Consider the following 27,112-nt stretch of genomic DNA (forward strand, 5'->3'; position numbering starts at 1 on the left):
TGCTCTTGTACTCACACCTTGTTACATAAATATTAGCAGAGACTTTGCATCTGGGGTTGTAGTAGTTGGCTTTTCTGTTGCGTGGTGAGCACTATGATCAAAAGTAACTTGATAAGAAAAGGTTTGTAATTAAACTGGTATAAAAGCAAAAAGAAGGAGGGGGGATGGGATAGGGGGTTTCTAGGGAAGGGAAATGAGGAAAGTGGATGACATCTGAAATGTAAATAAATAAAACATCCAATTAAATAAATCTCAAAAAAAAAGCTAATCCAATGGAGGCATTTTCTCAGTTGAAGTTCTGTCTTCCTGGATGACTCTAGCTTGTGTTAAGTTGACAAAAAACGTAACCAGCACATGGCATTGGACTGGCTTCCCTCTACACACTGGGTATAGAGAGGCTTCAAGGTTCCATGCAGCACAACACAGGAGGGTGAGATGGGATGCTGGGCCTGACCACCCTTTATAGTCCCACTCTCTGTGTTATAAGCTGGCTAAAACTCCAGAGTACTCAAAGTTACATATGCATGTCATAGCCAGGACTGGTGATCTCAAACTCACTCTAATGACCACAAGGGTCGAAGAAGCATGGGCCTAAGACTTCCTGTGTTTATCCTTTCCTCCTTCCCCCCTTTTATCCAGCCCATTCTACAATCCTTGTTCTACTCAGGCAAGACTATGCCAAGGTACATTTCCTGCAAAGTAAAATTTTCCTGCCCTTCACTGGCTTAAGTTTTTAGCCCATCTCCAGGGTCTGCCAGGAAGTGACATTCTTGTCGTACAGTCCTATACCTGGCCTCAGCCTTTTAGATTTTTTGGTGTTCAATTATATGATTCTGTACCCCCTCATCTTCCTTCCTCTTCCGTAAGATTAGGGAAGGCCTTGCAATCTCTGATATTGAACAACAGTAAAGATAGGATTTGATTCCAGAACCTAATTTACCAGCTCTATAGATGACACTAGAGACAGCACAGCTAACCCGTGTTACTCTTTGACAACACAAACAATGTTTGTGGTTCTTGAAGAAAACCACGTAAAATCAACCTTAAGAAGAAAAGTAGCCACCTAGGGAGCTGCCCATAGAGTCTAACTCCTGCCCTTTTATTATCACTGTAGTTAACCTGAAGTATATATTTAATAATTTCATACAGACGAGTAAATGTGGGATAGAGGGAACACACTGTGTGGAGTGTGCAAACCTCCAAATATACCCAGCTTACAGTGTCTCCGTAGCTTAAATCATAGAACAAAGACTGATGGCCTGGGGACAAATTCATTATGCAGCATAGTATTACCCGTACACATTCTCCACAGTGCAATATAGGTATGACTGCATTATTCTTTCTTCAAAACATTTGGAAGCATTTCTGAAATTGTGACTTTGGAAAATGATCAGAGGTAGCAGTCTTGGTCTTACCTATCTGCATGAAAAACATTATAAACTTATTTTTTCTACTAAATACTGAAAGTTGGAGATAAATAAAATAACACCAGGAGACTCTAAATTTGGAGGAGAAACTCTGTTATTTAGGGAACATTCCTGGAGCCTAAAAGTAATGTAATGCTGAGGTCCCTAGGTTTTCTTCTTTCCTCATATATTCTGAGTGAAGAAGCCAGCAATATAGAAACATCGATAGGTTTAGGGAACAAGGTAAGAAAAGAAAAGTTGTTCTCCCAAGCTAAAGGACTTAGAATGAGCAGTGCATCAGGAGGGAAAGTTTTCTGACAACAGCCACTTTATTCAGATAAACAGTAGGTAAGGACATGAGGCCTTACCCCTTACGCCATCAAAGGCTGGGCAGAGATCAAAACTTCCTTACACCCAACTGGGTAGTGTCAGAGAGGGTCAAGTAAGGAGGTGCAACATTTATCCTCCATGCTTATACTGAAGACTCTGCTATGGGCAATGAAAACTACATGGAGGACCTGGATATCCGCTTTTGCCAGGCAGGAATGAGCAGCTCTAATTTCCTCTAGATTGCTAGGTTGATATCAGGAAAGGCTCAGTGAGAAATCAAGGCTGTTAATATTGTCCAGCTAGTGGAGCTACCTCCACTGCAGAATGACTGAGACCATATAAAACAGCCAACTTCTAGACACGGCGGAGATTTCCCCTTGACTGAGGCAGTTGGGAGAGCCGGCCCTGCCCTTCACTTGGAAGAGTGGGCCCTGTACCTCACATGGGCAGTGCAGTAGAGCTGAACCTGATGATGAAGGCGCAAGTGAGCCAGCACTGAGGGTGTGAGAGCAGGAGGGCCCACCCAATGCCTCAATGACTGTAGCACTTGGTAGAGCTTGTTTCACACCTCAACTGGTCAGCACAGTAGAGCTGGTGTGGGTGGGTTGGCTCAGAGTGTGTGAGAACAGGAAAGCTGGCCCTGTACATTGACAGCTGCAGCATTGAGTGAGCTAGTAGGGCAGTGCTAGAGAAATTGCTTTGGTGGTGCAGGTGCAGGAGAGCTGGCAGGCTGATTAACTCACCTACTATCCAGGCTAAGATCCAGATCTTTGTGTTGACCCAGTGCAATATCTGCCTCATGTTCTGGGGAACATGAAACGACTGGTCTTGCAGACCAAAGCTGTAGTGTCTCCATGACACAGGGAAACAACAGTATAGCCCTGAAGAGTCCCAGTGAGGACCCGGTATTGGTGGTGTAGCAGAAACCAGAGGCCTTGAACTAGACTAATGACTCATTATAATGAACATTTGTAAATAAAGATGGATGAACCAAAGGACGTACTGTGGGACACAGTGCAACATACTACAGCTTCCACAAAGAGATATTTTTTATGTTTTGTTTATTATTTATTATTTTGTTTTTGATTTTCCTTTTGTGGAGAGAGCTTGTAAGGGCAGAGTGCAGATATTAAGCGACAGGGAGATGAATGGGATTGGGATGCATGATGTAAACATACAAAGAATTAATAAAAAGTTAAAAAAAGAAAACAACTATCACACTTAGCAGTAATGAAGGATCACCCACCTCCACATATCAGTCTATCCTCACATTAATGAAAGCTAAGTAGAAAGCTTAGAAGTCTTGGATATCAGTAAGGTGGTGGCAAACCCATCCTTTCAACTGATTAAGCAACTTTTTAATAAAAGTTGATTAAAACAGAAGGTGTAAATTAGACCCATAGTTTCACATCATAATCTAAAAATTCTGATAAAAATCACTCATTTTTCAAGAAATAGAAACATTTCATGCTGGATGCCCCAGTGTGAGGGAATTCAGGGGCAGGGAGGTGGGAGTGGGTGGGTGGGCGGGGGGCACATCCTCATAGAAGCAGGAGGATGGGGGATGGGATAGGGGGTTTCTAGGTGGAAGGGAAACCGGAAAAGGGGATAACATATGAAATGTAAATAAAATATTCAGTTAAAAACAAACAAACAAACAAACAAAAAAGACACCAGTAGACGGGAGAGTAAGATTACACAAAGCCTATAATTATTTAACCTCTATAGGCTGAATACTTATATTCCTTCTCCAAATTCATAGGTTGAAGTCAAATCTCAAATCAAATGGTATTTGAGGGTGAATCTTCGACAGAAAATTAGATCAACAGAACAAAGCCCCAAGGTCATACATAAAGGAATTCTAAGAGAGATATCTAACAACTTCCTTATCCTTCCTGACTTATGAAGCTAGAAGCCTAGGAGTCTCTGGAGGATGGGAGGATCTACCTGAACCACAGAGCATCAATATAAGTCACAGGAAATATGAGTCCACCAGTTCAATAGTCCTTCCCCATCCCATCGGCCCAGAGAACTTTGGTTTTCAAGGACCCAGAAAGAAGCATCTGTTTCCTATTTTGATTCTCTCTTACCTATCTTAAAAAGCCTTCATGTTTTCATTCACATTCTATTTTTTACAGGTCTCTAACTTTGTTTACAGTTTTTACTTACTGTACAACCTATTTCTCCTCCCTTAAATTTCCCCATTTTTCTTTGAATATTTTTTAGGAAGATTTTGATTTCAACTTATATTTTAGAAACTTTGATGTCTTTATTCCTATTTTGATCTACTTTGCTTTGTGAGTTTTTATTACTAGGAAATATGTTGTTCTCTCTTTCTAAATATCTCTCACTCTTGCTTATCCATCTTCTCTGTTCTTCATCATTCGGCATCCTTCTTTCTGATCTTGCTTTCCCCCCATTTCTCCAATCTTTATCCATTTTACTTATATCTCACTCACTATTTCTATACTTATCATAAATAATTTTGTCTTCATACCACATTCTATGCAATTTTAACATTTTCTTTTCTGTAGTCATTGGCAGTGCATTAGTGGGCTTTAATCAATTTTAAGTGTATTTCTATTTCTGTATCTTGATCTGTTTGATGCTGTTGCTGTCACAAGAGTTTGCTTTCTCTTCTCTACATGATATCCCAGATTGGGCCCCTGGGAGTGGGCAGTTCACTAAGAAGATCCTGAAATAAAACTAAAAGAGATACTCCATAAATAAAAAAGGAAAGGAATACCATCAAATTCATTCTACCATGCCAGAATTATTCTGATATAAAAACCTGATAAGGACACAACAAGGAAAAACTATAGATAATTTCCTTCATGAACACACACTGTGCATGCAAAAAGTATTAACAAAACACACGCAAAACAAAACCACAATGCATACATATATGAAATTATCAAAGGAAACACAAACACACACATAGTCTTATTTTACTTTATCAGATGAACAGTTAAATAAACTGTGGTATATCTTGCAATGGAATATTACTAGATGATAGAAAGGCTGGAACAATAGCTATCATTAACTTCCAGAGAAAGATGCAGAGTTAAAAATCCAATTTTAAAGGGTTGTTTTATTACATGATTTCATTTATATAATGTTTGAAATGATTAAGGAACAAAATAAGAATAGGAGTGAGGAGTTGTGGGTAGGAAAGGAGCAGGGTAGCTGTTTTGAGGTAGCACAGAGTTGTTCTATATCTTGGTTGTAATCCATGTCTATGTCCTCATTATGATTCTGTAAGATAGCTTTACAAGATGTAAGCAACAAGGAAACTAGACAAAGAACATACAGGATCTTTATACACCTTCACACAACTTCATAACAATCTACTATTATCCCAAAATACCTTAATTTAAAAAACCCTTCTTTGCAAATATTTATTCCTCACTGCAAGGAAACAATCTGTTCTGTTGAGCTGTTTCCTTTTTGGTCACCACAGGTTTCTCCATTTCAGTTCTCCCATAGCTGGCCTCTACCTTTATTGGACACTTCAGTCGTGGCACAACTGTTCTAGAAAACTCAGTAGCTATGGAGGCATTACCTGTGAGTCAGCTTTGTCCCTTGCAAAGTGAACTTCAGTAGCATAGATGACCCCTCCCTGAATTCCACATCCCTCTCTATCCCCTACCCCTATGCTATTGAAAATTGGATTGTAAGCCACTGGATCTTTACAATTAGAATCAACAAATATTTACAGAAAATATTCAATCTATATGGGACTGCGTAAGGGTATCCTGGGTCATGGTTGAGCAGGTGCTTAGAACCCCGAGATTCTCCGTGGAATTCTGCGTGAGAACCGGCAGGAGTTCGGTCCCTCCCATCATCTAGGATCCTGAAAAGCAGTCACATAGATCTCCATAGAGTCACATAGGCCAGGCTATAGGCCTCAGGCCCTAGAGATTTACATACTAATGAAGGCCAGAGGGCAGAGCAAATTAAATATTCCTCCCCCAGATCCTCCCCCTTTCTCCCTCCCTATATAACTCGGGACTGCCCTGAGTTTTTGGGGGGTACACCTAGGTCCATCTATTATCCGCCATGACAATAAACCTTTTTGGAACCAAGGACTTCCTCGTGTTACTGGGGCCTGCCGCCTCCAAGGCCTCCGGGCCGCTGGAACCATAGGATCTTCTTCCCTGATGTGGGACCCACCACGGCGGTGGAAGCCCCTCTGGGGCTTGCACCACTGTGGCGGCCTTTTTAAATTTTCCCCACAAATCTAGAGGTTATGTTAGGATTTATAGGTAAAGAAGCCTGATCTTGTAGGAAGAACAGACAGTTAAACAGATTGCACAGGAAAGAACATCAGAACCTGAGGCTGAGGCCAAGAATAAACACATCAGAGTCAATAAGATAAGATTACAGGTCAAATTTTGTGATAAGTCAAGCTGTCTTTCTGCCATTCACCAAACACTCATTGAGCACCAACTAGGATACTCCTGCTCAAGACCAGGGAGAAGGAAGGATTGAACAGAAAATGACAGGTTCATGTGCAAGTGCTGAGGCAGAGGTCAACACTTTGGGATGTGGGGTCCATGAGAATCTTATCAAGAGAGAAGAGACCATTTCATATGACATCAGTGCAGAACATGAACAAGTCCTGGGTAAGACGGAAGTGGGAGTCTGATACAGGACAGATTGCTACTTTCCTACTATGAGCTCTCAGATGCTAGATACCAGGTGGCACAGGAGTCTGTTAATTAAATTTTGGTATTTCTTTCACAGATGTAAGAAGAGATGAGTTAGGTGTTATGGAAACTCTGTGGGGGGCAGGACCATCTGAACTTGAGAGCAAAGAGATCACTTTGCACAAGTACAAGATTGGAATGCAAAGGTATGTATGAGTAGCCAAGAAGGGAGTGACTGAGTGCAAGTTCACTCGCCCAGGACATTCCAAGCTTGAATGTGTTCACTCTACTCCTACCTCAAGCCTGAGAGGTACATTATTCACCTTGGGATAGAAGAAGGTCTTTGTGTTTATGTACAGAAGAGGACTACAAGGGGCTAGAGTGGAGTAGCTCCCTATGGGAACACAGATGAGGAGGAGATGGCTAGAAGAGAAATACCTTTGTCTCCTGGCTCCCTAGGAAGACTTGTGATTTAGGGCGGGGGGGGGGGGAAGAGGTCAGTATGGCTCAGTGCTCTCTGCATGGGATGATACAAGGGAAGGTGAGCTTCAAGGTGGGCCAGTGAGGACAGCTTTGTAGTAATAGACACCCAAAGGCAGAAAATAACAACCAGTGGTAGAGTGAATAGAATACACCTCAAATATCACAGTCAGCCCGCTACATGTGGTGCCTGCATTAAGTCTCATCTCCAAGAGGCAGGTCAGTTCAGGCAGCCATGTGGCAGATCCATGGCAACCAGATCTGAGTTGAGCCGGAAGAAGAGGCCCAGGTGACCGCAAAAGTGCACGTTCCATGGGGATGCTGTGGCTCATAGCTAACAACTTTAGGGACTTCAAGAAAGACATGAGATAAAAGATGGATTGTGTGTGGTGCATTGAGGGGTAATGACAGCCCAGTGGATCTAGGAAAACAGGTTTGGCATGTTCCAGATGTATCTTTGTCCTTTCTTCCTTGCCCCATTACTATCCACGTGCAGAGTGAACCCCTGCCACATGGGCATTCATCTTTCCATTAAAAAAAAAAAAGAGAGAACATTGTTTTCTCATGAAGTTCATGGCCACCTAAGCCAAGCACTGCTAAGGATGTCATTTACCATGGCATTCTGCAGGAACTTAGATAAATAATAATAACTTTTAAAGTTCGTAGAGCATATTGAACTTGGCTTAATAGGCCCTTTCTTCAAAACTCTGAAAAGGTGGCTCATAAAAAAGTAATTAGTTTATATAGACTGTCAAGGTTCATGAGGGACAGCTGGCCTTTGATGCCTCATCTGTGATTACAGGCAGCTACAAGATAATAAAATCGAGCCCTGAACTCACGCCAAAGTATTCAGTGATCTCACCCTCAGTTCCCTGCCAGGCAGAATGAACTATAAATGCCTGCTTGTACTCCTGTCCTTTGATGTGGGTCTCAAACAAGTCTAAGATACTTGGACCTTGTGTTCACAAGCCCCAAACTCCTACCAAAGTAAAACCATTGATCGTACAAAAGCCTATTCATAATTAATAACTGTGGCGAGCTCCATTGCCAGGCCTACTCAATATGACCACAGCAGTATACTGTGGCATGGATTCTACAGCAGATATCTGAATTCGTATTAACTTTGTAAACAGGGCTATTAAGTGATCCAATTATTGATAGTCAGAACTGATTTTCAGTCGTTGACTTTGCTGTGATGATCACCCACTACAGCTTTTAAAGAGGATTGCCTTCATGCTTTCAAACTCCTGGTTCATGCTCCTCTATGCTGTTCACTTAGCTGAGCCTCTATAGACCCAGATGTTTCTGCAGCCTACATGACGCTCCAGATGTGGCCATGCTACTATATGGTTTTCATTGGCTTCTTTTGCTTCTCAAGAGATGAGGCTTAGACATCTCAGGAGACAGAGAAAAGATATCAGAATTGCTAATGATCACTGTATGTTTCCCTTTAATATGACCTCGAATGGGAGTGTTGACTGAGGATTTCTGTCTCCTAAAAGGTGGAAAGGTAACTCATCTTTGTTTAGGTTCACAGGCCTATGGATTAAGATTAGCTATATCCAAACATGAGGATCTCAAAATCTTGAACTACAGGCCTAAATCTATGACTGGATATGCCTTCTGGGATTCTAGAATAGAGGACAGTGTAATTAGCATGCAGAAAGGTTATAAAGACTAATCACCTGGTGTTGGGTTGTGATAGAACTATGCTTATTAGTCTAAAGTCGTCCATTTCCATGTGGTCCAGTCACTGATGCTAGTAGTGGGCATGAGACCTATCTTAGCTAGCAAGACAGGAACTAAGCTGCCAGAGGTAGTAGCTGAGATCTGCTTGTACACGTGTGTACTTGTACTGGCTGATTTTGTGTGTCAACTTGATACAAGTTAGTCCTTAAAGAGGAAGGAGCCTTGGGCTGAGAAAATACCTCCATGAGATACAGCTGTAAAGCATTTTCTCAATTAGTGATTAATGTGGAAGGGTTCACCCCTTTGTGAGTAGTTCTATCACTGGACTGGTGGTTCTGGGCTCTATAAGAAAGCAGTCTGAGCAAGCCATGGGAAACAAGCCACTAAGCAGCACTCCTGCATGGCTTCAGCACTAGCTCCTGTCTTCAGGTCCCTGCCCTGCTTGAGTTCCTGTCCTCACTTCCTTTGGTGACAAACAGCAATGTGGAAATGTAAGCTGAATAAACAGCTTTCCTCTCCAACTTGCTTTATGGTCATGGTGTTCTATCACACCAATAGAAATCCTAACTAAGACAGTCCTTTTGCCTCTCAAGAGCCTACTAAAAGAATACATAGAGACCTGTGTCATCCTAGCTGTGGTCACCCTAAACTAGCCTCTCAGAGCCACTGGCTTCCTATGGACCCTTAAACACATCCAGCAAGGATCAGCTGCACCCGGCTCAGATTGGCAGAGATGCCCAGTTAACAGACAGAGTAATGAGCAAAGATGAATGGCTGCTGTCCTGTGACTCCTAAGTTTTGGTGCGGCTGTAATATAACAGTACTTAACTGAGACATCTGTGCTGGAATTACAACTTCATTAGCACTGTGTCCTGGGCAAACTGTATAATCCAGTTTAACCTCAGTCTACCCTATAAAATAGAGATAATAATGGTGCCTATTTTAGAGGATCGCTGTAAAACTTAAATGATGCAGGGTTTGTAAACACAGTGTATGCTATAGAGTAACAATAAGCCTTGGCCAATTTTTTCAGTGCTGCTGTGTGCAAGTTGTTCTCTGTATGAGGATACAGGACCAAGGGGACAAACAGGGGATGCCTCGCTCTTTACTTGCTCATCTGTGTGCCATGGAGTGAGATAGTGTCATTTGTAAAAAGGAACACCTGTCTCAAATTTGCAAGGTCACCATGCAGGCTGGCCGCGTTCCTGCTATTGCTTTTTATTTCGCTGTTCACACTTCCACTTGTTTTCCTATAGCACTGTTATTAATGTAGAGTCCTCCAAAACATGGACTTTCTACACTCACAGGCTTCTCTCAACTTGTATCCTAGTGGCATGCTCAAGAAGCTTATTCTGAAATACCATATCACTCTTCCCGGGATTTCCAACTTTGGTTTACCTGTTCTTTCCCAATTTTCATGGATAATCCCACATACTAGGACACTCATCGGCCCCAGATAAACTAGGGTAGGTTTTCTTCCTGAATGCCTCCTCAACCTAGTGAGGAGAATGGGCACTAGTTACCCACTGATCAGTACTTAAACATGAGTCTGACTTAAGTATGATTTAGCTAGAGTCTTCCATTTAAGAAGGTCCTGGGTTAGGGAGTGCATGCCTCTTATATGAACAGCACTCAAGAAGCAGGGGTAGGAAGATTCCCAATTCAAAGCCAGCCAGGACTATACAGTAATATCCTGTTTCAAAAAGCCAAGAGTGCCTGGGAGGCCTGGGTAAGCTTCTTCATGGATAGTGTTCCAGCTCCTCAAGCCCTCCCTTGCTATCTCCACAAGTTAGACACAGAACCCTCTGGATGCATCTAATTTGTTTGAAACCTACAACCTCTTTTTTCCCTGGCTGATTTGTTCCATTGCATCCTGGTTCTGAATTCCTGATAGTCCCCGAGGAAAGCCCCCTTAGTTTCCCTGAAGCCTTCCCATGCTGGAGCCCACCTTGGACCACTCGACATAGAAAGGTATGAAGCTAATGTCAGCATGCTGTCTTGAGACAGAGCCCCACAGAGACGACTTGGATCCCAGGGTTTGGCATAGAACAGGAGTGGAAGATGTAAATGGTCCATCCAAATGAAGTTCACAGAGGCTAAGCTGCCACACTGAAAATTTACAAATTGACTTCACAAGAGAAATAAAAAAACAAAACACATAAGGTTACATAGTGAAAGAGGTTACATAGACAGGCAGCATCAGGGACCCTGAGATAAACTAGTGGGGAAGGAAAGGAGGGAAATGCATAAGAAAGGGTTTGGAAAGATTTATTTCAGAAACAGGGAAAAAACTACAAACACTCATACTATAGAAGGTATAGAATGCTTCTCCTCTGACCAGCACCTCCTCCAGAGTGGGCATCAGCCTCAGTCTCCATAGGAGGATAAATACACTTTCTTCCCACTCACACAAAGCCTGCAAGTACTAGGATTTGTAAATGGGCCTCACACTGGAATAGAAACCTTATTCCTACATTGAGTCATCTGCAGGTAAGAAAGAGAAACTAGAATCATTGAGATGAACAGCTAGGGAGAGTACAGTATATTTTGTGGAGATGGCCAGGAAGAGTCCTCAAACATGCCCCTAATCTCATACCCATCCCTGTCCAGGCTGGAAGCTGCCAAGCCAGAAGTCCAAAGAAAAGAACAGGGCCAAATCTGTCCTTTATCCCACATGGATGACACACAGGGTCTTGACCTCCCTTCCTGATTGGTAGGAACCCCAAGCCCTCACAGAACTAGGCTCATGGGTATGACCACTCTAAGGGCTTTGCTGGTACTGAAGGACCACAGATGGATTTACCATTGCTGTCGTTGCAGAGATCACAAGTCTTGCATCTTATTTACAGTCAGCTGTTCCCATTACCCCTGAATTGTTTTAGTTTTAAAGCAACGTTTATATTTCTCCTGTATAAATCTGGGAGCTTTTGGTTAGAGCTATTCCAGGAAGGTGAAAGCCTGGTAACAGGGAAGGGGGGCTTGGAATCTGAGGACTTGGGAATAGTTCTCCCCTCCAGGTGCAGGAGAATGTGAGCCCCCCATCTTCCCTGTCCAAGGACACAATCTCAACCCATCACTGAAAGAAAGTATCTGTTTCATTCACTCTTTATGAATTAAAGCCCAAAATGAAACCTGTTAGGTCAATTTAAGAAAATCATTTCATAGAGTTGACAATGGAAGAATTATTTTCTTTATTAAAAAAAGGAAAATTATTGAAAACAACCTACGCAGCCCAAATAGGGGGATGACTAAATAAATGTGTGTATGATAAATGTTTTCCTAATTTATTCTAGGTTTCATTTCTGTGAGGTCTGAAGAGGTAGCCCCAACTGTGGACTACACATAGGTCTGAACCCAGTTCTTGGCAGTGAAAGGTAAGATGTAACATGTGGCTGAAGCCAATTACTCCAGAAAGAGCCTTATTTTTCATTAATTATTGATGCATACATAAATTTATGCTGCCAGGACTAAAGGTCAGAGAGTCACAGGGTAATATAGACTGAAGATAACTTGTGCCCTGCAGCCATTCCTGAACACACCAGATGAGGGCGCCCCTCTAGATGAAGCTTATCCATCATGTCTCTTTTTGTCCCAGACCTTTTGAGTCACTTGTGATGCTTCTGTAAGCCACCAAAATATATTTGTTTATATCTTTCTATAAGTTAGCTTTAAAAAAAACCCCAATAATTGTATAAAATGAAAATGCCAGAAATGAATAGCAGTAATACTTACCTCCATAAAAACTGGCCTAACTAAAATACAACAGACCACTATTAAAACTTTAGTTTGATGTTGTTGTTGTCTATAGAAGGCTCTGCGATAGATCCTGTTCCTGTTTTACCAAGAGAGATTATCAGGTACAGGAGGTGATGATGATGATTTAAGCCTCCTAAACTACATGTTTCTTCTCGAATGATCAAAACAAACAAACAAATGAACAGAAGTTAAAAGGGAAGAACCTAGCATGAGATTGACATTTAGTAAGGATGTGTCTGATGCCATACAGATCATCTAAAGCCAGTAATAGCAGCCTCCCACAGCGGACAGCTGACAGAGTGGAGAGAGAAGGTGAGACCTAAGGCCTGTGAGCCTGGACCTGGGGAGATGAACCTTCCTAAAGTCCGGTTTCCTTACTTGGAAAATAGAACCATAAGAGCAGGTGTTCCTCTTCACATGCTGGTGTGAACTGAATTGCAATTAACTGGATGACAGGCACATGTATGTGTATGTGTGCATTTATAATAAAAAGTTGCATGGTTTGCAATTCTTTGAAAATGTAGCTTGCAATAAGTTATTCCACAGGGGTAAATTATGGACAGAATATAAGACTATTTATTCCTAACTAGCTGATATTTATTTATGGAGCTGAACACAATCTTCAAATTATAATTTGGCTGGTCATTTCCACACTGCCATGCCACTGAGGAATTGAGACAACAGTCTGATTGGGTGACTATATCGAGGCTTAGAACAAACTCTAGACTTCTGCTTCCCTTTTCTTTTATCATCATCATCACAGATTATAATTGCACCATTGTAATCAACCAAAGAGGAAGCAAACACTTGTGGCTTATTGAGGATTACAAGAATCACAATTACTCTGATGATCCTCATCATCACCACGGCTATGACTAACACAACTATGATTTATTGGACACTTTCTGGCTGCCAGACAGGGCTCTGGGCAGTTTACATTAATATCTAATTATATCCATATATTAATCCCAGGAGTAGATGCTATGAATGTCTCCATTATGAGCGCTCCCTTGGATGAGTTTAGCCACAACTCTGAGATTATAAAGTTAGCAAGTGCAGACAGTCTAAATGCAAGAATGTGTGTGTCTCATAAGCAACATAAGCCAGCAAAAATAGACAAATGCAGCTGATTTCCCTCTTTGGTGGAATTTAAAGAATGCTGATACCAGATGTAGAGAATATAATGGTGGTCACTAGAGGCTGTTGGGGCTGAGGCTATGTTGGCCAAAAGATACACAGTTGCAGTATAATTGAAATAATACATTTAAGAGATTTACTGTTGAGCAAGGTGACTATAGTTTGTGATAATATATTACTCTTGGAGGAAGTAGGCTAGGTGTGATATCCTATCACTAAAAGATGACAACACTGTGTCTCAGTTTCTTTTCTGTTCTTGTAATAAAATACTTTGACAAAAGCAATTGAAAGGAGAGAGAGAGTTCATTTCGGCTCACAGTCCCAGTTTAGCAGTCCATCTTGCAGTGAACTCATAGTGGAAGGAGTTTATGACAGCTGTCCACGTGACATCCATAGTCAGAAAGTGGACAGCATACAATATTTGTGAGCTGTTCAGCTCCCTCCCTTTATTTTATTCAGTTCAGGGTTTAGCCCATGAAATGATTCTGCTCACATTGACCTTCCTACCTCAACTAACTTGGTTATGAAATGCCCTCTTAGGCATGTTCAGAGGCCCATCGCCCAGGTGATTTTACTTTTTGCTAATTTGACAACACATAGTGTTGTAACATAGAGTGGTCACATCACACTATGTGAGGTGATGTATTTTCCACTTAGATTTAAGAAGTCTACAATATATTGATATGATTTTAAACATAATATTTTATACATTATAAAGTATACAAAGATGTTCATCTATCTAAAAATAATAGAAATAATGAATGCTTATGACCTTTTCTTTCCCTGCTTACTATAAGATATCATGGCCAACTAAACCCCTGGAAGGTCTCTGCCATTAGGGTTCTATTGAGCTCTAGGTAGGAACCAGGTCCCTGGATAGGTCCACAGGTAGGTAGGAAGACAGACACCAAACTGAATAGGAAGATAAATGGAGTTAACCATGAAAGAAAGAACACTCCTTGACACATCCAGCATGGTAACCAGCTAATCAAATCAGGTCAAATCATATTCTAGACAATTTTCTAGGCAGCCTTCAGAGACTCACCCAGGCTGAGAAGCCAGCCAATTATACCCGATCATCCTCTGCAGCCCTGTCCTTACAAGAGACAAGTCGAGACTGGCCCAATGTAGACAAATGAGTAGTACTTCTATTATCTCTGAAAGGCAATCTAATTCCCTTCAAATTTAAAAGTCTCCACAGTTTCCTAACAGGCCTCAGTGGGGCACATGTAGAAATTAATAAGTTCACGGTGTGCCCAGCTTGCTTTCATTATCATTTTTTTGTCATGCAACGGACGGGATTTTCATTATTACTTGAGGATTTTTCTGTGTCTGATTCTTTAAGAAGGTCAAGCCTACAGAGCTCAGACTCTGAGTTGAGAAGTAAGCCAAGCAAGTCTAATGGAGCTGGCTGACAACTCGTGGAGGTTTTGCTGGTCAAATAGGACAGGCATTCGAGCAAAATCATAGGGTCATGGAGCTCAGAGTGTCCTACAGAAGGCAGACTCCTGTCTCTGCCACAAGTTCAACTATCCTAGAATTCTGCGTAAGTTGCTTAACTCCAATTAGGTATTTCTTCCATAAAATAAGCATGGATAAAAGGCTAGAGAAGGAAATACAAATGTATTAAACACACACCACATTCGGAGCATGTGGCACAGACACTCTTTACATTTCATCCAAAGAACAACCCTGGAAAGCCTAGCTTATTCACAGATACTGTTATTAAAGCTAGTACAGTCAGCTACTCTGCCATGCTGTCACCAATTCATCATTAGAGTGAGTGACATGGGAGCCAGAGGAGGAGGATTCAGATGGTGTCCATAGGATTACAAAGTCAGACAACTCTTGCAAGAGCAATCTAGTGTGTTTCAGGAGCTTGCAAATGTTTGACCAGCTAATCATACTGTTGAAAACACATAGTCAATAAACTCAGAAAGGCAGGTGTGTTGCAACAAAATAGAAATAGATACATTGCCAATGGGGAGAAGGTAAACTCTAGAATATTCATTAGGGTATGTAGAGTGTTAGCATTATTTAATTAGCACTCAATTCTAATTTTAAATGAAAGAGGTGATAATAATTTTTAACAAAGAATAGACACGTGACTGAAAGGAGGCCTCCTGAAATGCTGAGTCTCTAGTGGTGGAGGGTGCAGCTCTGTGCTTTTTTATGTGCACTTCACAGTACTTCCATGTTTCCTACAGCCAATGCTTTTTCTTTCATTTAAATGAACACTGTTTACTATAGCACATAATTCTAAACTAGTTTTCAACAGAATTTTTTTTCTAAAAATCCTAAAAGGTAGGAGAAGATAAGAAAAAGAAAGTTGGAAAAAATGATTTAAAGGGGACAGCCTTTGACAGAGTGTAGCTCAGTTCTCCTGATGAACAGGAAGTAAAGATGCATGCAGAAAGCAGGGGAAAGTGACCCCCAATGCAAGAGTGGTCGATAAGGGGAACCAAAAGCTCCAGCTGACATGGAGAGTGATGAAGCAGGCAGATATAAATTTTTCAATTTTATGAGAATGATAGGGATCTGAAATAAATCTTCAGTATTTTCTTTTTAAGACAAATGTTTTAAAAATAAATGCCCTTAGCATGGATGGATGGCTAGTGTCTGTGTCTTGTCTTATAGCTGGCCATAAATAATCCTGAGAAAAATAGCTTTGACCATAGTAAAAGAGCACCTTTATTTTTTACTCTTAAGAGCTTGCCAGATTATATTTTGATGCATTAAGCCAGATTTCTTTTTAAGGCAGCTGCAAAAATAACAGGTGGAGTATAGAAATTGTCTCTGGTTGGAAATAGCTACTCAGGGCTGGGCTGAGGGGCAAATCCCAGTTTCAAAACATGCCTCAACAACTGTGGGCACATCTGATAAAATCCAAATTCAAGTTTAAGGCACTTGATGGGGCTTCAAATTAAGAAATACTTTGGAGTGTCTCCAGGTGAACTTTTTAATTGTCTGTAAGCCCTCAAAACTGAGAAAGCTAACTAATCTGCTATGAATATAAACTCTCAAAGATCAGATTTGTCTGAATGTAAATGTCCTTTTATTGTGGTCTCTCTGTTAAGAGTGGGTCACTTTGCTGTAGACTTTTGTTCCTTGTTCATGACCGGACACAAAAAGAGTTCCATTAGGGGTAGACATAATGAATAATCAGACACACTGCTCATCTCAGCCTCCAAGCACTGGAGTGACTAAAGGACACCCTGATACTTCCTGGAAGTTGGCCAGTAGTTTATACTGATAGGCTTGAAAGAGAGGTCAACCCCACAGAGAGGAATGGGAAAGATAAAGCTCTGCTCAGTGGGAAGGCCTCTGTGCATACATTGTAAGAGAAAGGGGTTCACACATAGATGAAAAAGGAAGCCAACTGGGGGTTATGATACAGATCTGTGATTCCAGCACTCAGATAGCCAGAAATCACAGGTTTGAGGACAACCTGGGATCTATACTGAATTCCAGGTCAACCCAGATAAATGTTGCTTCTTAGGACAGAAGGAAAGGAAGGAGGGAGGGACAGGAGAGGGAAGGAGAGAATGAGGAAGAAGGGGAAGGAGGGAGAACAGAAATATCCAGAGGAAACTGTGACTCAGCTCTCTGTATGTGAGATCTGATTCATGGAGATTAACCAGAATCTTGCATTTTTATAATAAATCTATCAGTTTCTAAATGTTGTATCTATTTTTAAAGCACACGCTGAATGACAAACCAAACAGTTCCATGACCCAAACAGTTTTTGCTGATACTTCCTTCAAAAATCTTATTTCCAGACACTGTTAAAGGCATTGGTTAAACCTATGACCATATTAATTACATTCAGAAGAAATGTGAGGTAGATTGTTTCCAGGCTGTTGAAAAAGGTTGGGGTGGAACTTCACCCTTTGTAGAAAAAAATGGCCTGAGAATTGTACTACAACATGTCATTTGGTTAGAGGACATTTGGAAGATGTTTGGGGATTCCCCAACCTTAAACATCACAGAAGTCACAGTGAGGTGCTCTTCGTAGTTATCATTCTATAGAAAATAAGGATAAAGCCTTTCAAGAGTCTTCCCTTCTCTGTAAGAATTCTTATGGGCTTACCTTCACATAACACTGAGTTTAACCCAGCCCATCATTCCCGACTTGATAATGTTCTGTAATGAATAAAAGGCCTTCACAGAGCATCTCTCTTAAAAGTGCAAAAGAGTCATTTTTTTTTTCTGCCCAAGTAGCTCATAATGTAGCAGACAAACTGTCAGAAAAAATAGACTTCATCATGGTGAAAACCCCAGCCTGGCACCCATCGATCATAAAGCAATCTTCTAGAGGTCTTGAAAACCTTCATTAAATTTCCTGTCTTTCTCTTGACAGTTATAAAATGTTAACAATATTCCTCGTGATTCAGGCATCTTCAGACATTCTTTGTCTAAGGCCTTCTACCCAAGGCTTTGCCCTTTTCCTTGTCTTTACACAAATCCATGGAAGCAGTTGATAGTTTAGTATCCTACACACAACTGTTCTGGAGTCTGACCTTTGCAGGACATCAAGGTGAGAGCAGTAATAGACTTGAAGACACAAGAAACCTCTCTAGCCAGAAAGCACAAAGGGCAAAGTAACCCTGACTTCAAATTCCTCCTCTAAAAGCCACACTCACCTTGAAGTTCACCTTGAAGTGGGCACAGTCACATTCTACCTTTAGCAATCTTTTTTGATACTTTTAATTTCCTTTTCTTCCTAATCTACTAAGATACAAGTCCCCAATGTGGTATGTAGCTAGTGGGAACAGTGATGTCCAAATTTTGTCGTGTCTATGGGCCATCTCTCTAAGAGCAAAATTCTCCAAAGGCATTTCACAAGTCCAACTCCACCAACTCCAGGGGCCACCTCAGCAAGTTATCACTTCTTAGAAGAACAAAAACGAGGATGTAGCACAAGTCTTCAGTCCTATTACGTAGAACACAGAGACAGGGGCTGAAGAGATGGCTCAGTGGTTTAGAGCACTTACTGCTCTGCCAAAGGTCATGAGTTCAATTCCCAGTAACCACCTGGTGGCTCATAACCATCTGTAATGGGATCTGATGTCCTCTTCTAGTGTGTGTCTGAAGATAGCTACAGTATAGTCATATAAATAAAAAGTAAATAAATCTTAAATGGAAGACAGAGACACAGAGATGCTGATCTCTGTGAGGTCGGAACCAGCCTAGTCTACATATCGAGTTCCAGAATAGTCAGAATTACATAGAGAGGCTATGTCTCAAAGAAAACCAAAACAGTAAATGCAATCACACACACACACACACACACACACACACACACACACACACACGCAAAAGAACATAGTCTTCCATGGGAAGCAATGTGAAGGAGATTAACCATAAGGAGATAAAGAGTCCACATTGGCAATGAGAAGAGACACACAGCATGAAAGCCACAGGATATCTGCACATAGGGCAGTGACAATAGCTTTTAGAGGTCCTAGCTAAGCTTTGTGGAGGTCTGCTATCAGGCCTCCAGAGTGAATCCTGCCTGAGCATACTAAGATATCAGTCATCCTACCTGCAAAAGGCACTGGGGCATCTTTATCCAGGGCTACCAGTGGAGGGTCCAAGATGACAGTGTCATTGTTCTCAGTTATGACTCCATGATACGATGTCTCGATCCATGGCTTGTGCTTATTGACTAGAGAACAACACAAAACAAAAAGACGATCATGTGAATATCTTATACAAAACAGAACTAGCAGTGTTTCATATTTGCCACATCATAGACCTAACAACTTAGGTCATAAAACATTAGCCCACTTGTTATGTAGAAAAGATTCAGAGATGTGTATCTATAGCCCAGTGGTACACTCATGGCCCACATAAGATAAGCATCAATATAGACAGATATTATTAAGAGTTAAAATTTCTAATGTCGCCGATTAATAGATGTTTTTGAGTTAAAATTCATTATCAGTCAACAAATCAGCAGATTATACTGTGTGCTAGAAATTCTAACCTCAACTCAACTGGGTCCATCTGTAGATATCATTAGCAGATTAACATACATGCATATAAAACACACATATGTACAAGTCCCCATATATATGTCAATATTCAACAAACACTGAGTATTTTCTGATGATTTAAAGACTATTCAAGTGGTCTATTATATATTAATTAAACTTTTTCTTCAATAAACTGAACAATTCAAATTATACATTGTTTAATGAACAACTGCATAAACATATATCTAACATGCTACAGGTTTAATGTCAGTGCATTCAAAAATTATATTGGCCTCCAGTGCCTTAAAGATTGTCCTTATTTAGAAATAAAATCTTTACAGAGGTAATCTGTTTTAAAATGGGGCTACTAGGGTAGATCTTAAATGATAATGACTGGTGTCCCTATTAAAAGGGAAATTTTTCAGGGTGGGGAGGGCAGAGAGAGAGAGACAGAGAGAGAGACAGAGAGAGAGAGACAGAGAGAGAGAGACAGAGAGACAGAGGGAGGGAGGGAGGGAGGGAGGGAGGGAAGCAGGCTCAGTGGTTAACAGCACTGACTGGTCTTCCAGAGGACCACAGTGCAATTCTCAGTACCTACATGGTGGCTAACAACTGTCCATAATTTCAGTTCTAAGGGGAGCTGGCACCTTCTTCTGGCCTCTGTGGACACTGCACAGACATAGTACCTAGACATGGTACAAAGACATCCATGCAGCCAAAACACCCAAGCACATAAAATAAAAATAAATATTTAAAAAGCAGGAGGTAGGGGGTGAGATTTTCACCTAGAAACAGCCAAGCACCTAAGAAACACACTGTGAAAGATTGGAGCTGGCCTGAGAAAATAATTCACTTGGTATAGTGCTTGCTGTATAAGCATTAAGACCCGTTTGATCCTCAGATTATATCTTAGGCAAAATGCTAAGTTGGAGGCCGATGCTTCTATCTCAGAACTAGGGAGGCAGAAACAGGTGGATTCCTGGACACTCAGCTTATAAATGAGTAAGGTTGAAATGAAGGACCCTGTGCAATAATAATATGAGATGGGCAGGACCTGAGGAGTGACATTCAAGCTTGACTACTGGTCTTCTCTTACAGGAGACATGTATCAGCACCATGAACATACACACACACACACACACCCCACACACACCACACACACACACACACACACACACACACACACACACATGCACGCGCCAACACACAAACTAGAGTTGTGCTTCTACTAGCCACTAGGTACTATCCAGGATGGAAGTTTCCACCTGATCATTTCCCAGAGTACAAAAGAATGTTCTTGCAATACTTTCATTTTAGATGTCAGGCATCCAAGTGTGACATGGTACATTTCCATTTTTCTGAAGGTAGTCAGTCTACGGTACTACATAGAAAGCACACCAAGCAATTCTAATATACTAACAAGAACTAACGATGGCTAGAAGGTTGAGATAAGATGTCACAAGATTTTGTAGGCTCACATGCAGACATCTCTGGTAAATATCCAACTTCTACCATTAAGCCATTAAGCTCCTTGGGGAGTGTTGTTTAAATTTTGTTTGGTCCCTGTGATACCATGTGAATATCTACAAGGACATTTCAGCTCATCTCCCAAAAAACCATCCTTCCCTCTCCAGTCAACACTCCACATACACATCAACAGTGATCCTTCCACTGTGAAGTTGTTGGTCTTCCTTTTAAATCCTTTTCATATACCCACAGAATTAAGAAGGCAAAGCAGAATTTAAAAAGCAAAATAATACACCAGCCAAATATTGTCAACCCTCACACTCTTCCCCACAGATTCCAAGTTGTGGTCCTATATCTTCCCAACAGCAACTTGTGAAATAGGTGTGATCATTGTAAAAATGGTAAAGAAAAGGTTTCTACAAAGAATGTCTTTCTCAAGATGTCCACTACATATTTCATAGTAGATGAAAATTAGCATGTTACCATATACCAAAGATATTCACAGACACAAAAATACATTTATTATTTCACACATATAACAGACACACATTGCAGAATGCTGTCCTCATAGCATGACAGCTATAACCATCTAAATGAAAGCAGGTGTGATTCCACTCAGGAGTCATGTTGGACCTATTGAGATTCCCTCCCAGGATGTATGTCATTAGACTCTCACCAAAGATTCCTATTCCCTCGTAAAACACCTCCGGACTGCATGAAATCCTGCCCTAGCCACATATGGTCTCTAACAGTACTAGAGTGGAGAGTGGAAGCCTCAATGAGGGATATTCCAACTACACAGCCATAAGGGAGTCTTCATCTGTGCTGACGTGAGAGGTTTTGGTGACATAACTGTTTGGGGGTCACACATTACTAGAAGTACACCCTCACATGTGGTGCCGTAAGTAAGCTCAATATATTCATTAGTTTACTGGGCTAGCTAAAATTGGGATTGTTACTTTGGCCTACCATTGCTGCTCCACCTGGGGTGAGTACGTGTGTTCACAGCTCTCCTGGAAAAGTTCATGGAATACCATGTTATTGTAATGGATTATACCAACTTTTCAGTAGCCACAGAAAGTCAAGAGCTCAGAGAATTGAGATTAATTCTGTTGCCCTTTCCCTCTCCCAATCCATCATCCATCAAAAGTTCATTTAAGAGCTGTCCCAGCATTGGTGGGGGACCACACCTAAATCACCATCTTTCCATCTTTCTATTTCTCACCCATTCCCCAGCAACCACAAACCGAGTGAGTGGCTGGCAGTCTGCAGGGGCAGGGATACGTGTCAAGCTAGTCTCAAATCTGAGCCCCTGAGATCCATTTCTGCTGATTGAATCCTTCTCAGAGCGGGAAGCAGCTCTGCCCATTTCAGGGATGCATGGGGCAGTTGGCTCATCCATTCTTATATCCTGTCATTCAGACTTGCACTTCATTATGGCCTCCGTAAGAGTTACAGCCATTCCGGGCTGTCCCCATACTCCATTGCTCTTTTATTAGCCATCAACACAAATGCAATGTAAATAATTTGCAGCTGTTGGGAGAAACAATTAATCTCTTTTTTCCTTAATTAAACCTAGGGGCCTATTCATTAGAAAAGTATAACAAGCAGACACCAGGAGCTCACCTAGCATTTCAGATCCTGGCACAGTGAAGGCATGTTTCAGGTTTCAACTCTGGTTTAGACACTTGTGGGTGGAATTAAGTGAGGCAAGGAGCCTCTCAGAGTTTCAACATCTTCAACTACAAGAAGCAGGTGATGATGTCACACACAGGACATCCTGTCCCTCAAATATCCTGGATTCAGAACCTCTATCTTTTCAATATTCCGATTCATTGTGGCCTCTGGGCAGTGATGGCTTCTGGATAGAAGGGAGTTTATAGACTATCTTGAAACCTGAGACTGCCTCCTCATCAGTGGAGGCTGGTTTCCTTCTACCTATAGGTCTGCCTCCCTTTATTCCTGTCACAGCTGCTATTAGTCAGATGGCTACTTCATTAGAGGCACTTCATGCATATGGAGTGACTAATCCTCTTTACATTTATGTATCTATCTATTTATTTAGTGTATCTACATGTGTGGCCATGCATGTGCCATAGTCCATGTGTGCATGTCAGAGCACAACAGAGAGAGAAGCAGTTCTCTCCTTCCACTGCCTGAGTTGTGTGGTTCAGACTCAGGTTCTCAGGCTTGGCAACAAGCACCTTTTCTCACTGAGCCATCTCACCAGCCAAGGATCATTAATCCCTACAATTACAGCGGTGAGAATTTGTATCTCATTTCACAGGAGAGGAACTGAGATTCAAAAGGGCTTAACTGTCCCACTTGGAAAATAAAAAGGCAAACATGCATGGAGTTGACTGACTTCTCCCTCACATTCTAGTTTCCTCAAATCTTTTTGGTTTTTCAACTTTGACTGATGTTTTTCATCTTAATAAGTAAACAAAAATAATGTCTATGTTTTGTCTATAGAGCAAATCCTTAAGGTTGCAAACCAATAACCAATAATAGTGTCATAGTATAATGAGACTGTTCTCTATAGGTTCATGTTTTTAACAAATGTTCTCCAGACAGTAGAACTGTTTCAGGAGGATTAGGGTGTGTGGCCTTGTTAGAGGAAGTGTGTCACTAGGGGCAGGCTTTGAGACTTCAAAGGACTCATGGTACCACAAGTATGTTTCTGTTTCTGCCTCTATCCTCTCTGTTCTCTCTGTTCTCCCTCCCTCCCTCCCTCCCTCCCTCCCTCCCTCCCTCCCTCCCTCCCTCCTTCCCTCCCTCCCTCCCTTCCTCCTTCCCTTCTCTTTCTCTCTCTGTCACTCTGTCTCTGTCTCTCTCTGTCTCTGTCTCTCTCTCTGTCTCTCTCTGTCTCTGTCTCTCTCTCTGATTCCTACTAAGATGTAAACTCACAGCTATTACTCCCACTATCCCTTTGCTTTACCATCTAACCCTTTGAAAACTGTAAGTTCAAATTAAATATTTTCGTATAATTTGCCTTGGTCATGGTGTTTTATTACCAAAGTAACTAAGACACAGAGCTAAGGCAAGTATTGTAAATTAATTACATTTTCTTAAGAGTTCAGTGGTCATTCCAAGCACAACATCTATTCAGTGGAAATCAAATGGATCCCTATTCTCTTATTATGTGGATCAAGCTTGAGTTAACCTTCTTTCATATTGGAAGCAGCCTCCTTTGTAGATATTTTTGTTCTATGAACTTAATGGTTGCCTTAGGTTTCTACTGAGAAATGAATAGGGACTTCCTCACTACTCAGTTGTATATAAGCTTTTAAATAATTCCACCCTTATCTATGATGTTTATTTCTCAAGTTGTTTATGAAAAATTCATGAAAGAGTTTAGGTAAATGTAATACAATTATCATTCAAACACCAATAAACTCCCCATCCATTTTATGCTTCCACATACCTGAACATTGGCCTCACTCTCTCAGAGATACTTAGCCTGAAGACACACACACACACACACACACACACACACACATGCACATATACACTATTCATAAAATATACAGAAAGCATTCTGAGCATTGAGGTAGAATGGGGAAATTATTTTTAAAAATTGGAAAAATTCAATATCTATGTATAAATATATCTATCAAAGAACAATTAAATAGGTTCCTCAATCTGCTAAAGAATGTTTGCAAAATCCTAAAGCTAACGTCATGCTTAATAGTAAAGACTGGATGTCTTTTCCATATAAACAGGAACAATTCAAGGATGTCTACTCTTCAGCTACAGTGACATTTTATTGGTGGTTCAAACCAATACAATAAATAAGAAAAGAATCAGTTTGCAACGGAAAAGGGGAAATTGTCTTTTTACATACACATACACATGTGGACACACACACGTGGACACACAGACACACACACACACACACACACACTCTATGATCTCCAGTTTCAAAACTCTATATGCTGAAACATTCCAATGAGATCTAAGAAGTGTATTCTGTAAAGTTCTAATAAACACAGTCAGTAAAACAACACAATAAAGTAAAAGTACCATTTGCAGGTACTGACTATGGATAAATAAAAAGTACTGTTAGTATGAAAACCACAGAACACTTAGGAATAACTCTCACAAAACACATGTGAGGTCTCTAGGCTCTAAAATTCAGACTTATGTTGAGTGAATTTGGAGACCTGAATTTAGAGACTGTATTCATGAATTGGGAGTTTCAATAGAAACATGACTGAATGTCCCCAGAATTGACCAATAGACCCAAAGAAACTCTGTGGATACCATCTCAGGACTTGGGAGAGGAAACAAGGGATAAAGAGTTTAAATGTCTTTAGAAAGTACCAGTAGGAATTTTTATTATCAAAATTTAAAATCCATATGCTAATAAAAAAAGACACATTGTCAAAATAATTTTGAAGAGAACAAAGTTGGGATATTTACACTACTTAATATTCAGATTTATTGAAATGCTGCAGAATCAAGATGGTACAGGCACTGATACAAAGGTGGGTATGTAGCTCATTGGAAAGATCTAAGTCCAGTAATAAACACATCTCAGTGGCGAATTCACTACCCACAAAGGATTCATGGAGGAATGGATAGACTTTTCATTAAATGCTCCTGAGGGGAAAAAAATAGATATTTGTACATCTTAAAACAAACTTCACTGTTACTACACTACATCCATACAATTGTCTCTAAACAGAACTTACATAGCTCTATGCATATAAATTAAGATTATAAAATTGTTATAAGAAAGTATAAAAAACACTCCAGTGTCCGTGGATTAGATTACCAGAAGGGACATGGAAACAACCAGATAAAAATATAACATTGATAAATAAAATATCATAAAATGAGAAACTTCTTTTTAAAATAAATCATTCTTCGGGAAAATAATTTTGAGGAGCCACAGACTGGAAGAAATTATTTAGAGAACATATCAGATCAAAGACTTGTATCCAAAATATATAAACAATATTCAGAAGTCTCTAAGAAGAAGATAAACAGTCTAATAAAAATGACCAACAACTAAACAGAGTTGTCATCAAATAAATATATAAAGACAAAATATGAACATGGAAAGATACCCTGCCTCAATGAATATCAGAGGCATTTACATTAAAGGTGCAGCAGGCTCTCAGCATCCTGCTGCTCAAGTAGCTCCAGTGAAGGAGGTAGTACCACACTCAGACGGAGCAACTGGGATTCTCCTCATTGATACTAAAAATGGAAAATAATATAAAATGATGCAAACAGTTTAATTAGGATTCTGTTTGCTTTTATAAAACTACCCAGCAATTCCAATCCTATGTGATTCTTGAGAAATTCAAACATTAACTACACAGAAGACCTCTGTATGATCATAAACCTTATATTCAGAATACTGTCAAACTGAAAACCAATGGGTGTGTCCAGATAATGGAGATTCACACAGCAATATAAATAGATCAGATGCTGATACCTGGGGGTGGGGTGGGGGGGTGGGGGGGAAGCAGGTCAACTTCCTAACCACTCACTGGTGAATGAGGTCAAACAGGAAGGCTGCATGGTACTTGGTATCATTCTATAAATGTCTAGAAATACAAAAGTGTAAGGACAGATGGGACAAGGAGCTTGCTGGGATGAGAGAGTTGCTTTCTATTCTGATTGTGGCGGTTACATTTACATGGTCATTTTTCAAAATGCATGGAGCAACAGTTAAAAGGGTGAATCTTTTTATGTACAAACCTAGCCTCACTATGTGGAGCAAGAATTCATGTCTTATTCTCAAAGAATTGTCAGCCTAAGAGAGAATGCATGATAACCACAACAGAAAAGAGGGACAAGCAAGAAGAAAGAGACTCAAGCTAAGGAAGAGGATCAGAGCACGGAACCAGAGACAGTAAGACGGCATTTATTCCAGGATGAGGATTCTGATGGATAGATATGAACCGTGGTCACACAACGATCCTGGTGAAAGTCGGTGGGTCTCAGAAAAACCCAAAATAAAACAAACAATGAAACAAATCAACAACAATAACAGGAAACATGTCATCTATGCAGGAAGTAGACATATGAGAAAGTGAATGGATCGTGTGGGCAGGAGGGAGATTGGGTAAGTTATAATAATCAGAATCCATATTATATAGGTATGAAATTATCTGAGAGACAGACAGACAGAGAAAAGGGGAGAGAGGGAGAGAGAGAGAGAGAGAGAGAGAGAGAGAGAGAGAGAGAGAGAGAATATGAATCAGGG

At 40.7% G+C, this 27,112-nt stretch overlaps 1 protein-coding gene across 1 annotated transcript in view; it reads right to left on the minus strand.

The window, feature by feature from the left end:
* Clstn2 (calsyntenin 2) overlaps positions 1-27,112 on the minus strand; it is a 598,183-nt gene that overhangs the window by 333,969 nt on the left and 237,102 nt on the right. Inside the window, exon 2 of the mRNA XM_028758966.1 lies at positions 18,993-19,115. Within this exon, the coding sequence (XP_028614799.1) occupies positions 18,993-19,115 (123 nt within the window). The remainder of the gene's footprint in view (positions 1-18,992; positions 19,116-27,112) is intronic.

Source organism: Grammomys surdaster, unplaced genomic scaffold (genome assembly GCF_004785775.1).
Source record: "Grammomys surdaster isolate TR1022 unplaced genomic scaffold, NIH_TR_1.0 126248, whole genome shotgun sequence".
In the NCBI taxonomy this organism is placed as follows: domain Eukaryota; kingdom Metazoa; phylum Chordata; class Mammalia; order Rodentia; family Muridae; genus Grammomys; species Grammomys surdaster.